The sequence below is a fragment of the Pelodiscus sinensis genome, chromosome 10, assembly GCF_052426305.1.
Source record: "Pelodiscus sinensis isolate ZL-2025 chromosome 10, ASM5242630v1, whole genome shotgun sequence".
Classification (NCBI taxonomy): domain Eukaryota; kingdom Metazoa; phylum Chordata; order Testudines; family Trionychidae; genus Pelodiscus; species Pelodiscus sinensis.
The window spans coordinates 35,580,003-35,594,026 of record NC_143061.1 but is presented as its reverse complement, the minus strand read 5'-3'; the positions used below and the strand labels follow the sequence as shown (position 1 = coordinate 35,594,026).

General features: G+C 40.3%; 1 protein-coding gene across 2 annotated transcripts in view; it reads left to right on the top strand.

Annotated features, from left to right (window-relative positions):
- Positions 1-14,024, top strand: part of FBXO36 (F-box protein 36) — a 56,119-nt gene extending 42,095 nt beyond the window's left edge. Inside the window, exons 4-5 of one of the 2 annotated variants that reach the window (XM_025182995.3) lie at positions 4,751-4,923; positions 11,178-14,024. In XM_025182995.3, the coding sequence (XP_025038780.2) occupies positions 4,751-4,923; positions 11,178-11,369 (365 nt within the window). In that variant the 3' untranslated portion in view covers positions 11,370-14,024. The remainder of the gene's footprint in view (positions 1-4,750; positions 4,924-11,177) is intronic. The other variant, XM_006119875.5, reaches the window with a different exon arrangement.

Below are 14,024 nucleotides of genomic sequence, written 5' to 3'. Positions count from 1 at the left end.
CCCATTATTTCAAAATAATTTCAAAATACTGGGCTTGCTATGTGGATGCTTATCTTGTTATTTCAAAATAAACAGGAGTTATTCGGAAATAACACTGGTGTAGATGTACCCTAAGGCTGTGTCCAGACTCAGGGTTTTTTTCGAAAAAAGTAGCCTTTTTTCGAAAAAACTTCACCTGCGTCTAGACTGCAGCCGCGTTCTTTCGAAATTAAATCGAAAGAATGCGGCTTTTCTTTCGACGGTGGTAAACCTAATTCCACGAGGAAGAACGCCTTCTTTCGAAAGTGCTCTTTCAAAAGAAGGCGTTCTTGAAAGCAAACAGGCTTTTTAGAAAGAGAGCATCCAGACTCACTGGGTGCTTTCTTTCGAAAAAGCAGCTTGCTTTTTCGAAATTCCGCGTGCAGTCTAGATGCTCTCTTTCGAAAGAGGCTTGCAGTCTAGACATAGCCTAAGAGATTACGAAGTTGTAACAAGAAAAAAGCTGGGCCCACTAGATTTGCTGTTGGTTGAGGGCTTTGTCTTTATGCAGATATTCTTAATTCTTATGGAAACGTACTATTTTTAAATAATGGCCCCATTCATCAAAGACAAATCTCATAGTTGTATTCTATGGGTGTGAGTTTCTTAGAGTAAAAAAAATGGGTATAGTGGTTGCTGGGGACTGTGTTTCTGAGAAAGTACTGCCCTGATTGTCAGCTTCAGTGATAAGGTTTGTGTGCCCTCTAGGTGCGCTATTGTGTGAGTGGAGGTAAATGCAATTTTGAATTGCTCAAAGGTCTTTTGAGCCTGGGAGACCAGAGTAATTTATTAGTTTCATGAAGTAGAGCAATGAGGAAGTGAAATGTGTTTTGCCTAAAAATGAGTTGCGGATATAAATTTGTAAATCCCAGGAAGTGCTGTAGTTCTTGGATGTTCTGTGAACTGCCTACTCAATATTTGCCATTTCTTTACAATGGTCCATTTCAATACCTTCAGGAGGTAAGATGAACCTTAAGAATTCTAATGGAGTCCTGACCAAAAGCATACTTCTTTGGCTCAGCATAGATCATATTCCAGCTCATATTGGTCGAGAATATCTTGGAAGACATAATTAATAGAGTGTTGAAATGTTGCAGGGACATCAGTTAAACTAAATGGCTTCACGAGTTATTCAAAATGTCCACAATGGATTCAAAAGGGAGTCTTCTCTATCTGGACCCCAGAGCTCCTATTTTGTCTATATATAAGCAGCCCCCATGTAGTCCAGTAATTTGGACATTAGGGATAGGGAGTACTGGATCCTATTGGTGAGCTGATTTAGTAGTTGGTAGTCCATACAAAGTTGGAAGTGACCATCTTTCTTTTTAACTAAGAGGGTAGGCACCCCGGGTGGACTTACAATAAAGTCCTTGGCCAGGTACTCCTGCAGGTAGGTGCAAATATCAGTTAGTTCAGGTTCAGAAATGACATTCATATATTCAAATATATTTATTTGTTCTGGTTTCAGTTTAACAAGGCAGTCATAATTCTTGTGAGGGGGTAGAATTTCTTCATTCTGTTTTCAAATACACTGGTAAAATCAATGTGCTGGGATAGAAATTGAGGCTCAGAATAAGTGAAAGACTCTGTTGGACCAACTACCCTGCTTTGTGACCATTGGAGTTCTACTGTGTCCCTTCTCCTACCTGTAGTTAAGCAATGCACCAGTAGCATTCTGAAAAGAAACTGATCTTTAATGCATGCCAGTGAATGAGAATATTATGGAGGAAATACCCAGGATCAGGAAATGTGAAAGGTGTTAATGGCAGCATCTCATGATGACTTGTAGGGGCATAGTCTCTGTGACCACTGGTCAGCAGGATAGGGGGACTTGTCAGTTGTCTCTGCTAAGTCTGGAATAGGGTTGAACCTTAGGGGAATCTATGGAGTACAGGCCGTATGCCTGTCATTAAAATTATCCTTTGCACCCAAGTCAGTAAGAGTGGAGGCATTGGAAAGCAGCACTCTGGGACATGTAGCTCAAATGCAGTGTTAGTTGATGGCATTCAGCATGCATTACACAAAAGCTGTGTCTACATTGGCACCCTTTTCCGGAAAAGGGATGCTAATGAGACCAGTCGGAATTGCAAATGCCGCAGGGGATTTAAATATCCCCCACGGCATTTGCATGAACATGGCTGCTGCTTTTTTCCGGCTTGGGGCTTTGCCGGAGAAAAGCGCCAGTCTATACGGGATCTTTCAGAAAATAAAGCCTTTTCCGGAAGATCCCTTATTGCTCTTAAAATCAGGAATAAGGGAACTTCCAGAAAAGGGTTAGGAGGTGCTCGACTGTCTCTATACCCAGCTGGACCCCAGTCGGAGGGACTGGTTGTCTGAGCAAACTGTCATGGGTCAGCTGAGAAGTGTTCATGACTAGTGGTCAGAGGGATGTTGGTTGGGACTAGTGGTTAGGCAAAATGAAGATAATTTAGAGAAGAGTAAAACAATATTAAAAATCTGGAGGGATTGATTTAGCAGGAAAGATTGAAGGGATTGAATTTTAAATAGCTGCAAAAAGGGACATAACTGTGCACCAGTATTAAAAGAGGATGTAAATACCAAAAAGCAAAGGAATTATTTGAGATAGTACAGAGGGTAGAAGTACTATAGGAATTAAGGCATGCAATTAAAAAAGTGAATTCGTCTGAATGTCAGAAAAAATAATGGTAAGATCTGTTGAATTTTTAGAAGAGTGTTTTAAAGGAAAAAGTGAACACCTCTTGACCTGAATAATTTAGAATTAGCCTAGACACAGTACTTGAAGGAAAAATCTTGCATTGGCATATGATGGTTTAAATTGCCTATCAGGACTTTTCCATCTCTTAGGGTATGTCTAGACTACATGGCTCCATTGACGATGCCATGTAGATGAGTTTACTAGACATAGGAAAATGAAGTAACGATTTAAATAATCACCGCTTCATTTACATTAAAATGGCTGCCGTGCTGTGCCAAGCAGCTGTTTGGCGGCACAGCAGGGCAGTCTGGATGTGCCGCAGTCGACAAGGGAAGCCTTTGTCGACCACTCCGGTAAACCTCATTTCACAAGGCATAACGGAGCGGTTCACAAAGGCTTCCCTTGTCGACCGTGGCACGTCCAGACTGCCCCACTACGCCGCCAAACAGCTGATGGGCACAGTGCAGTGGCCATTTTGATGTAAATGAAGCGGCAATTATTTAAATCGACGCTTCATTTTCTAAAGTCTAGTAAACTCATCTACATGGCTCCGTCGACAGAGCCATGTAGTCTAGACATACCCTTAGCTTCCATTATTCTAGTTGTATTTTTGAGAGTATAACATGCCAGAAGAGACATGTACCATTCCTTATTTAACAGAACTATAGCTTAGTTGTGAGGAAAATTAGTTTGGATTAGTTAGAATTTAATTGGAAATAAAATTGTTTTTTCTGGAAAGAAAGGAGGGCCCATTGTGAACATATCTCTTTCCAAATCTAACTTACAGATCTTTTGTAATTAAACTTTTAAAAAAACACCACTTCAAAATGTACTACAGGTCTCTAATAAAGTTACATATTAAAATTTAATTATCAACTAGTATATTGAAGATCGTGTTTTATTTCATTTTTTGAAGTACAGATGTTTAAAACAAGAAACACAGGAAGGATGTAACAAAATTGCAAAGTTGAAACCATTTTAAAGATTAATGCAATTGTAATTGTTTTCTAAATCTACTTATTAGTGCATAGCACAATATTAAAAACTTGTCTTTAATATCTCTTACCTGCACAAAAAGTGATTGGACAAGTTTCAACTAAGTCTCCTTGCTGCTGCTTTGCTGACATTAAAATTCAGAAGTGAGTGGACAAGAATTATAGACTTGTCAATGTCCAAATTTTGAGCAATATCCTACACTTCCTATGCAAGATTCCCATGGTTATTTGTGGTTTCTCTCTATGGGCATGTCTACGTAGGACAAAAGTCAAATTAAGATACGCAAGTTCAGTTACGTCAATTGTGTAGCTGAAGTCGAAATAGCTTAATTTGGCTTTTGGTGCTGTCTACACAGCAGGAAGTCAAAGGAAGAACACTCTTCCTTTGACTTTGCTTCCTCCTCATGAAATGAGGGTTACCATGAATCGGAGTGAGACAGGGGTGGGCAATAATTTTTGATGGGGGGCCACTCCAAGCTTTTGGAAATGGTTGAGGGCCAGTCTTCCATGATATTAATAGAGATGCAGAGTCTGGGATGGAGGTTGGGTGCAGAAGGGAGCTTGGGGTAAGGGACTGGGGTGAAGGAGGGTGACTGGAGTCTGGGAGGGAGTCAATTGCGTAGCTTAAGTCGAAATAGCTTAATTTGGCTTTTGGCACTGTCTACACAGCAGTAAATTGAAGGAAGAACACTCTTCCTGAGACTTCCCTTGCTCCTCATGAAATGTAAGAAGTCCTCCATCTCGGTATTATTTTTAAATAGTGTCTCTCTGTGTAGATGCACATTTTGTTGTTTCAAAATAATGTTAGTTATTCCGAAATAACACTGTTGTGTAGACATAGCCTATGTGGAACAGAACTAAAATATTATATTTATAGTATTTATGTTAAGGGTTTTTAGAATTGTGTTTATCTATAAAACATCCAGAAATGTATCTGCTTATCTTTTAATTTGGAGTAGTTCTGGTTTTTTAAGATACATGTCAGAGTATCCCTGTTCTTTGGAGGAAGTATAAAGGCATTTACAAATCTCTTTCTTTGTTGGGTTTCTTTGAATCACAGTTCAAATTGCTGTAGTGTTTGGTGCCAACATTTTGGAACATATCTTCAATCTGTGCCGGGGTAACTATGACTTCCTGGAACGGCTTCCTGACCCATTGCTCCTGTACATCATTTCCTTTCTGGAGCTTGAAGATATTGCCAGGCTTTCTCAAGTTTCACACAGATTTAAAACGGTAAAAAAAAAAATAATAGTTACATTTATTATAAGTAATAGTTTGCAATGGCACATTCTCCTGATTTAGTTCACTTTAAACACACACATCCTTTACATATGAGTACCTTTAAGAATATTCAGGTAATAAACACTATTCCTAGTTTTAAGTATTTCAGTGGTTCTCAAACTGTGGATTGAGATCCCTTTTTAATGGAGTTGCTAGGGCTGGCTTAGATATGCTGCAGCCCAAATCTGATGTCTGAACCCCCATCCCCTGAGGTTGAATCTGAAATCCCAGGGCTTCAGCCCTCGGTGGTGGGACTCAGGTTACAGATACCCTGGGGTAACCCATGAAGGGTTGTGGTGCAATGAAGTTTGAGAACTACTGAAGTATTTGAAGGACTGGACCCATGTTTTATAGCATATTTAAGATTTTGTCATTGCATAGATTCAGCAATGCAAGGTCAGGCTCCATGGATAGTAAAGATATTAGATATTGTGTATTTTAGTAATCATGTAGCCACAACAATTTTTAGCAGTTACATGGTTACTAAAATGCTCTCCAGGGGTGAGGCTTGTAGCTAGTGCACTCCTGACACTCAGCCCCAATCTTGGGGAGCCCCCTGCTACTCCACATTGCTGCTTCTGATTCAGAGAGGCAGCAGCGTGAGAAGCCAGGTGGTTCCAGGGAGCTGATACGTGTGGGGAGCCAGATTGAAAACCCGCTTCCTGAGCATGCTGGTTACCACCTGCCCCCTTCACCCTCCACGCTGCTGCCTTTCTATCAGAGGCAGCATCGCAGTGGTGGAGGGAAAGGCAGCTCTGTGGGATCTGATGCTTGTGGGGAGCCATCTTTTAAGCGGGCTCCCCCCGAGCACTGGCTTCTGGATACCCACTGCAATGCTGCCTCTGTGGGAGGCAATGGGGGAGCAGGTGACTCCACAGGACAGCTTAAAAGCCATTTCCCCATGATCACTGGCTCCCGCCTTCCCTACAGAGGCAGCAAGGAGGGTGGGAAGGCGGGAGCCAGTGCCCATGGGGAGACAGCTTTTAAGATGTCCTGTGGAGCCACCTGCTCCCCCGTATCAGAGGCAGCAAGGGGGAAGGGTATGCGTGTAATTGTCTAGATTAACCGATAAGCCTAGGCTTATCAGTTAATCATTTAAAAGGCTATACGTTAACATTCCCTAATGGATAGTCTCAGCTTTAAAGAAATCATAGAAGGAAATATTTTAAATGATGCAACCAAGGTGAGAATTTAAAACAACGTATTATCAGTTACAATTAGCAGTACAAAACTATCAGTATTGTTGTTTGCAAAATCAACCATATTCAAAAGTTAAATATTGTCCATAATGCTGCATTCTTATGTCTTTAGGTTAATTTATCTGTATTGTGGAGCAGTGGTCCCTTTAAGCTGAGCACTTGGGCAGCCACCAAGGAGAGATTCAAATGCTGCCTAGCTGATTAGCAAAGCTTCCACAATCGCCAACATCCAGTAGCATGTGTTTCTATTGGTGGTGTACGTTTGCATATGCTTTGGAGCACAGAACATAATTTATTCTGCACATGGATGGAAGAAATTTGAGGAAACACTGTTGTGGAGTGCTTTATTACATGGAACTATGAAGGGCTTTATCACATATTCACTGCCCCTGCCAGAGGCTCCACCAGCGTGGCACATCCTACCCTAAAAAGGTACCCTGTTGAAAGGGAAGAGCAGTGAATCCACACCTCCAGAGTTAGCCTAGAGAGGTGTCTCATGAGCAGCTGCAAACAGAACCAGTGAGAGTTGGTCCTTCAGCATAGTGTTTCTCAACCTTTTTTTTTAATAAAGTATCCCTTTTAAAAGTGTGTGTGTGTGTGTGTGTGTGTGTGTGTGTGTGTGTGTGTGTGTGTGTGTGTGTGTGTGTGTGTGTGTGTGTGTGTGTGTGTGTGTGTGTGTACCCCCCAGTACCTACAGTTTTCAAATACACAAAATGTTTTTCTGCTATTCCAACACATTTGTTTAAACAACTTAATCGTAGCAGGTGATGAAATTTTTGTGTGTAAAAAGTACAAAAATAATGAAGCACTGTAAAACTTTAAAAATTCAGTTTCTCCAAATTTCAATTGTGTTAATATATCCCTACTCCCCCCCCCTTCACGAACTTCTTTTAAGTACCCCTAAGGGTACTCATACCACTGGTTGAGAAACACTACTTCAGCACTTAGAGGCTACATCTACACTGGCCCCTTTTCCGGAAGGGGCATGTAAATTTCACTAGTCGTCGTAGGGAAATCCGCGGGGGATTTAAATATCCCCCGCGGCATTTAAATAAAAATGTCCGCCGCTTTTTTCCGGCTTTTAAAAAAGCCGGAAAAGAGCGTCTAGACTGGCCCCGATCCTCCGGAAAAAGTGCCCTTTTCCGGAGGCTCTTATTCTTACTTCAAAGAATAAGAGCCTCCGGAAAAGGGCACTTTTTCCAGAGGATCGGGGCCAGTCTAGACGCTCTTTTCCGGCTTTTTTAAAAGCCGGAAAAAAGCGGCGGACATTTTTATTTAAATGCCGCGGGGGATATTTAAATCCCCCGCGGATTTCCCTACGACGACTAGTGAAATTTACATGCCCCTTCCGGAAAAGGGGCCAGTGTAGACGTAGCCAGAATGTCTGGGAGCGGGCAGAGGCCAGTCAGAGCCCAACAGTCCAGACAAAAAAGAGTCGGCAGTTTTTATTAAGGACCAGTTCTGAGTGAAGTCAGGACAGGGCAATCTGGCTTGGACTGACTAGTTTTATTGAGCCAATTTGCAGCTAGATAATCTTTAGTGGCTTAACCCAAGAAACCTAGTTTAGCCAGGCCTTATTCTTGACCACATTGGCCTTGGGTCTCTATGAAGGACAAAGACTTTAACGCCCATGTGGCTATTTTGAGTTAAAGTTTAATTTGGTTATTTCTAACCCCAGAAAGGGACTGGCCTGAAAGCTGAACTGGCCAGAGGGTTAGGCCATGGAGGTGACAGACCATTGCAGATGCAGGGCACAAAGAGGTACTAAAGAGGATGAGTCTGCAACACTGTGATATGTGATTTGTGATTATTTGGTCAGTATTACATCATGAACTCATGATATGATGTAATACTGACCACATAATCAAGTGGTATTTAGATCTTTTCTTTTGCACAGTAAAACTTCCTTTTTCACCTTTTGGATACTCAGAATCTCAACTGAGGGGAAATAATATTTCTAAACTATATTAATATTTGTATGGACATTGGGCTCAGTTATGAAAGTAAAGTGGAGGATACAATAGGGACAGTGGTGAGGAAAACAATCCAACCAAAGCTTCTGGAAGCTTTTGCCTCACACAATACCTGTGGGGGTGGAGGGTGGACATAGTTGCTGTGCCATACTTGAATTGGGCAGACTGTACACTGTTCTAATCACTGGCCTTAATGATTAGAGCTGGGGCAGTGCCAGGACCCTGTGCCTTTCCCCTTCTTTCTCTCTCTTTTTTAAAGAGTCCTTGACCATGAGCACTAAACTGGAGCAGCCCCATATTCAGGTGAATTAAAAGATTGCTGTTGCTAAAAGATTGTAGAAAGTGATTTATCATTTTCTTCCCAACCATGGAGCCTTGTAGGACATAGAAGGTTGCTTTTCATTACCAAATTATCAACCTAGAGCTTTGTTTTTCCTTTCCAAGGTAAAGAGATAACCACATCCTTTCATTTCCAGGCACTGACTAATATTCTGGCTAAATATCATAGCCACAAGTAACCTGCAAAGACTCCTAGATAATCGCTAGCTTTACTACTGGTGGCTCTTATTGTGGAGCATCTTTTTCCCTTTATCCCATCATTACTACAGTCCACCTTCTGTTTCCTGTTCTTGCCAAAGACCCAAATTGTCAGCAAACATATTTGTACACTTTTAAATATGTTTACCTTTATTTGCTCACATACTCATGTGTTTATTTATTTTCTCCCCATGTAATTCGAAGCATAAATCTCATGTTTTTCTGTCCAGAATTTAATATCCTAATGCCAGTTTCAAAGTATACTTTTGCATTTTCACTGGGTAATATTTAAAACAAAGAGTGTAAAATAAGCTGTTTTATAAAATTAAACAAGGAATTTATTTGCAATGTTTTAACACCACTTGAACACCCCCACTCAAGAACTGCAAGAGGTTTTCAAAATATCACTATTTACTGAAATATATAACATGGAATTTTCCATTACAGGTTCAGTAGATTTCTTACATTTATCTTGTTTATGAATTGTAAATGGTTCTATAAAAGCAGTTATTTTAATTGTAAAAAAAGTTACTTATCTTTCTGGCAACAAAAAAGTGACCACCAGAGGGGGCTATATCCATGAGACAAACATGAAGAAAAACATTTGAGATTATTGTTCTCAACTATAGAGTCCAATTTGTTTACACTTACACTAGTTTTACACCGGTGTAATTCCATGAGTTCCGTGTCGTTGCTTCTCTATTACACCAGTGTAGTAAAGAGCATAATTTCTAACTCTGAAAACTGACTATTGTATTATATAGTCTTGTGATGGGGTCAACCCCCACCTCTCACAAGCATCGCCTCTTGTCACATGTCCACATTCTGTATCCTTTGGTGGCCCCCTTTTACAGGTTCCCAGGAGGTTTTTCTAGTCTCACTTGAGGCTCTGTTTTTAAATAATTTCAGCCCTAGTATGAGGCTGTATCCTTAGGGCTTCCCCCTTGGAGCCCTCCCAGGCTCAGGTGATAACTATTTTCACCCAGTTATCACCCAGTCCTAGCAGCCAGTGAAAAGCCTCCAGTTCCTCCCCTACTTCCTTATGGTTGTGCTGCAATTCCCTTAGGCAGCTAGTCTGACTCCTCACAGCTCCTAGGAGCAGCTCAACCTGACAACTCTTAGCAACCCTCTCACTTGCTCTGCTTGGCCACTCTTTTTAATATGAACCTCCTGGGCCCTGATTGGTTGCCTCCTGTGCAATCACTCTCCACTGCTCCCTACATGGAACTGGTGTGGCAAAGCCCTGAGATCTCAGCAGGGGGCCTTTGGGCTCAGTGTACCCCTTCACAATTCTGAAATCCACTAGAACTGAAAGAATAAAATAATAATATTGAACGGAGATTTGCCCTGTATGTTTTATATATTGCATATGAAGTGCTAAAAGGTAGTCTCCATTATTTTCAATTTAATACAATTCCAGATTTTCTGGGTACAACAGAACAGAGAAATTTAACAATCAGACATTTTAAGAAAGGTTTTAAAATTCATCCCTTTTTCTTCTTTCAGGTCCTTGGAAGCAGTATTTCCCATAATCCCTGCTTTCCGATTTTGCTTAGACAACCCAGCATGTAATATGCTGGTAATACAACCCCCACAATTCAGTGCTGGAACTTGTATAGGGACTAATTTATAGTGCATCTCCATTGACTACAGAGGGGTTGTACCAATTTAGGCAATTGTAAAACTTGTGTAAGGGGAGAATCAGATTCAGTATCTTCCGGAATCACTTATTTTAAAGTCTGTATATAATGATTATACCAATGCATCTAGTCTTCCTAATATTACTCTTTATGATAGTTGTATCATATCTGAAAAATAACTTAATTTCCTCTTTCTGCTTATGTTATACTGGCCAATTCGATTGTTTCCAAACAATTCTGTTTATGCAGTCATTCAAAAGTGGGAAGCATAACCCAAGCATTACAATCTATCTCCAGAATTGAATTGCTCACAATTCTTATGAAAGCTTCTTTCAGTTGCATGGGGCCAGTGGGCCAAATTAACCTGATGTAAATCCAGAGAATCTGATAGTATAGCACTACAAATGAATGGATTCAGCCCTTTTTCTTTACCACAAACACATACATATATGTTTGTAATATGATTTGTAAATAACATGAGCCAAATTTCTGGTATAAACTGACACAGATCCATTGACTTCAGTGGAGCTGTGCTAATATATGTCAGCAGACAGTGTCCCCCTATGTGGCCTTTCTGTCACAACAGATGGAAAAATATTTTAACTCATAACACAGAAAGTAACTATGAGAATAATTTACAGAATTGATATCATCACATACAGTTTATCTAAAGATGGTCAGTAGGATTTTTTTTTCCAAAAAAGGTCACATCCTTGTATATAAAGCTGACTTCTTAAACAATAGGCTCTGTTGCCTTCTATCTGTTTTTTGGGAACAAAATGGTCAGTAAATATTGAAAATGTCTGTCTATGTTTGTTTAAACCAGAATAACCCTGCCTACTTTCTCTTATAAATAGATATGCAACTCTGACACACTGTGGGAGAAAATTGTACAGAATTTGTGTGGTGCAATTACCGCTGAAATGAGAGCACTGGCACAGGAAGTGAGTTGGAAGCAGTTCTTCTTCACAAACAAGCTTCAGCTACAGCTTCAGCTCCGAAGAAGGAGGAAGAAACAAGCTGATTCAAAGAAGGCACTGACTAAATAAAGCAGCATGCCTTTTCATTATGAGCAAAAGTTCTAAGTGCGGACTTGTACATTCTATTATAATTGATTATTTGTTTCTTTCACTGAAAAAATTAATCTGACTTGAGAATTAAAACAGTAGATGTAAAACATAACATAAGCAATACATAAACAACATAGCCTTTCATAGACTGGACTTCCGAACATTTTATTAATCAGGCTGTCAGCTACCACCAGTAGTAGTTACATCTCTCCTGAACTTTTCTTCACTCTGAACTATAAGAAGTTTATATATCAAGTGGTTACCATTCAAACAGTCAGCATTTGACAACAGATACCATAATGTCACCACATTTATTTTCTAAGAAATAAGGAGAAATGTGGTATGCCAGTTCTTATTGAGTAGAAATGATTGGTAAATGCTGGCTATTTACTGGCCACCATGGGAAATGTTAAAAGGTGACCAACAAATATCTTGGGTCCAAAATATGACATATTAAAGTGGTTTTAAAATTAGTGAACATCCTCTGTAGTCCAGATGTCTAAAATTAATTTCAAATAAATGAGCAAATCAGCACTCTGTCACTGGGGGAAACATTGTTAAGAGACCAAGAACTGAATAGGTATGTATAGCAAACCACACTCTTCCTTTTTAGATAGTTGCTTCAGGTCATGATTTGGGACATACTAGAAGGATGGGATATGGGTGAAATTTTCACTGCTTCTGCCTATGCAGGAACTTGTGATGATAATGGATTAGAGTTGCAGTGAATCTGGAACTTTTGATGAGGTATACATTCACTTACGTATATATTTACTATTGGTTCTTTACATTGTAACATATCTATAATGTTCCTATCAGATAGAACTGACAAATCCTTTAAGGCTGTGGTCCCCAACACGGTGTCCGCGGGCACCATGGCGCCTGCGGGGCCATTTGTGTGCGCCCGCCAAGTGCTCGGGGCTGGCCTGACCCCGGGCACATGGTGCATTCATGGTGCCGGAACCGGCCCAGGCGCATAGTAAGCGCCGGACCCGGGAGCGCTGCAAATTGGCCGCTCGCGCCCCGAGCACACGGCGCTTGGGGGGGGAGTGCCGGCCCCGGGCGCACGGCATTTGGAGCGGGCGCCAGGCTCCGGCGCGCGGCGCTTGGGAGAAGCGTTGGCCCCGGGAGCATGGCGCTTGCGGGGGAGGCCCCCGCCCCCGAGCACGCGGCTATGGGGGGGGGCCGGCGTGCATGTGTCCCCGCCCTCTGGCGCCCAACAGGCGAACGGCCATGCCCCTGGCGCCCGGCAGCCTCTAAAGGTTGGGGACCACTGCTTTAAGAAAATATTTTAGATAGCTTAGAATTGCATCTTAATTATTGTTAATTACAGCTTTAACTTCAGCAATGCAGAGATCAAGTATTAATATCCTTAAATTATTAATTAATACGTTTACCATTTGTTATTGAAAAGGTTTAAATACTGAGCATTAATACCAGTGCTTGCATATTTTTCATATAATGACCTAAAAGCTGCATGATTTACTCAGCTAAACACTCACAACTGTCAGTTAAGAGTCTTCCTAAGTAAGGCCTGCAGGATTTGGCACTGGGCTAATGACATCACAAAAAATTAAGGCCAACATGGTTGTACTGGAATACCTAAAGTTAGTCACCTGAATTCACTAACAAAAATGACCTGATTTATTTTGTGTTGAACTGATATTGTGTGAGTTCAGAGTATTCACTGTCTCTGAAAATCAGGTCATTTTGTTTAGGTGCCTAAATATGGATTAAGGTGTTTAGCTTAGGCACGCAATTAAGGCCAAAATGCTCAAAGTGACCTAGTTTGTTTAAAACACAAACCTTTGTTATACAAATAGTCCTTATTGTGTGACTAAGGACTGCTTACTGGGATTGCGCCTTTGGCTGGTTATTTGAAATGTTTTAGTAGAGCCATGTATATTTCAGGTATAGTGAGTATAGATATAATTAACATAATCCTGACAAAATGCCACTGACAATTTATACAATAACCTGAGTATGGCTATCAGAGTGACTGAATGCACTGGTAAGTGATCAACTAAGTGTAAAAGGTACAAATTACAATCCAGTATCATGAAAGGCAATTAGACAAGTTTTGATCTTTAACTTCTCTAATATTACAGCATGGTGTGTTTTTTTTTATTGATGAAGCCTTGTGTTGATAATTATCTTCAACATAAAATAAGTTGTGATTCTTTGTTCTTGTGCCAATTTGCACCATTTTCCCCCTTCTCCAAAGTCACCATTCAAATTGAAATGGTATTAAATACATATTCTATTTAACTTTCTAATCTTTATGAAACATGCCACGTATGATATACTCTTGGAGTTATAGATAAATGTGACCATGTTCATGCTATAAATCTGTTTACTTGCCAATATTTTGCCAGAGGAATATTTTACTGTTTTAGAATGACTTCAGTTATTCTTTTTATATAATTATTTACTTTAGAACAAGTGCCATATTCTCTTTGGGCCAGATTCTCAAGTGTTGCAAATCTGTGTATCTCCATTGACTTCAATGCTGAGGGTCTGCATTTACTTTTAAAAACTGGGTTAAATGTCAAGTATTAAAAATGCAGTTTGTAAATCTATTGTAAAGTGTTAATTAAGAAATAAAAATGTAGATTAAACAAAATAATGTATTCA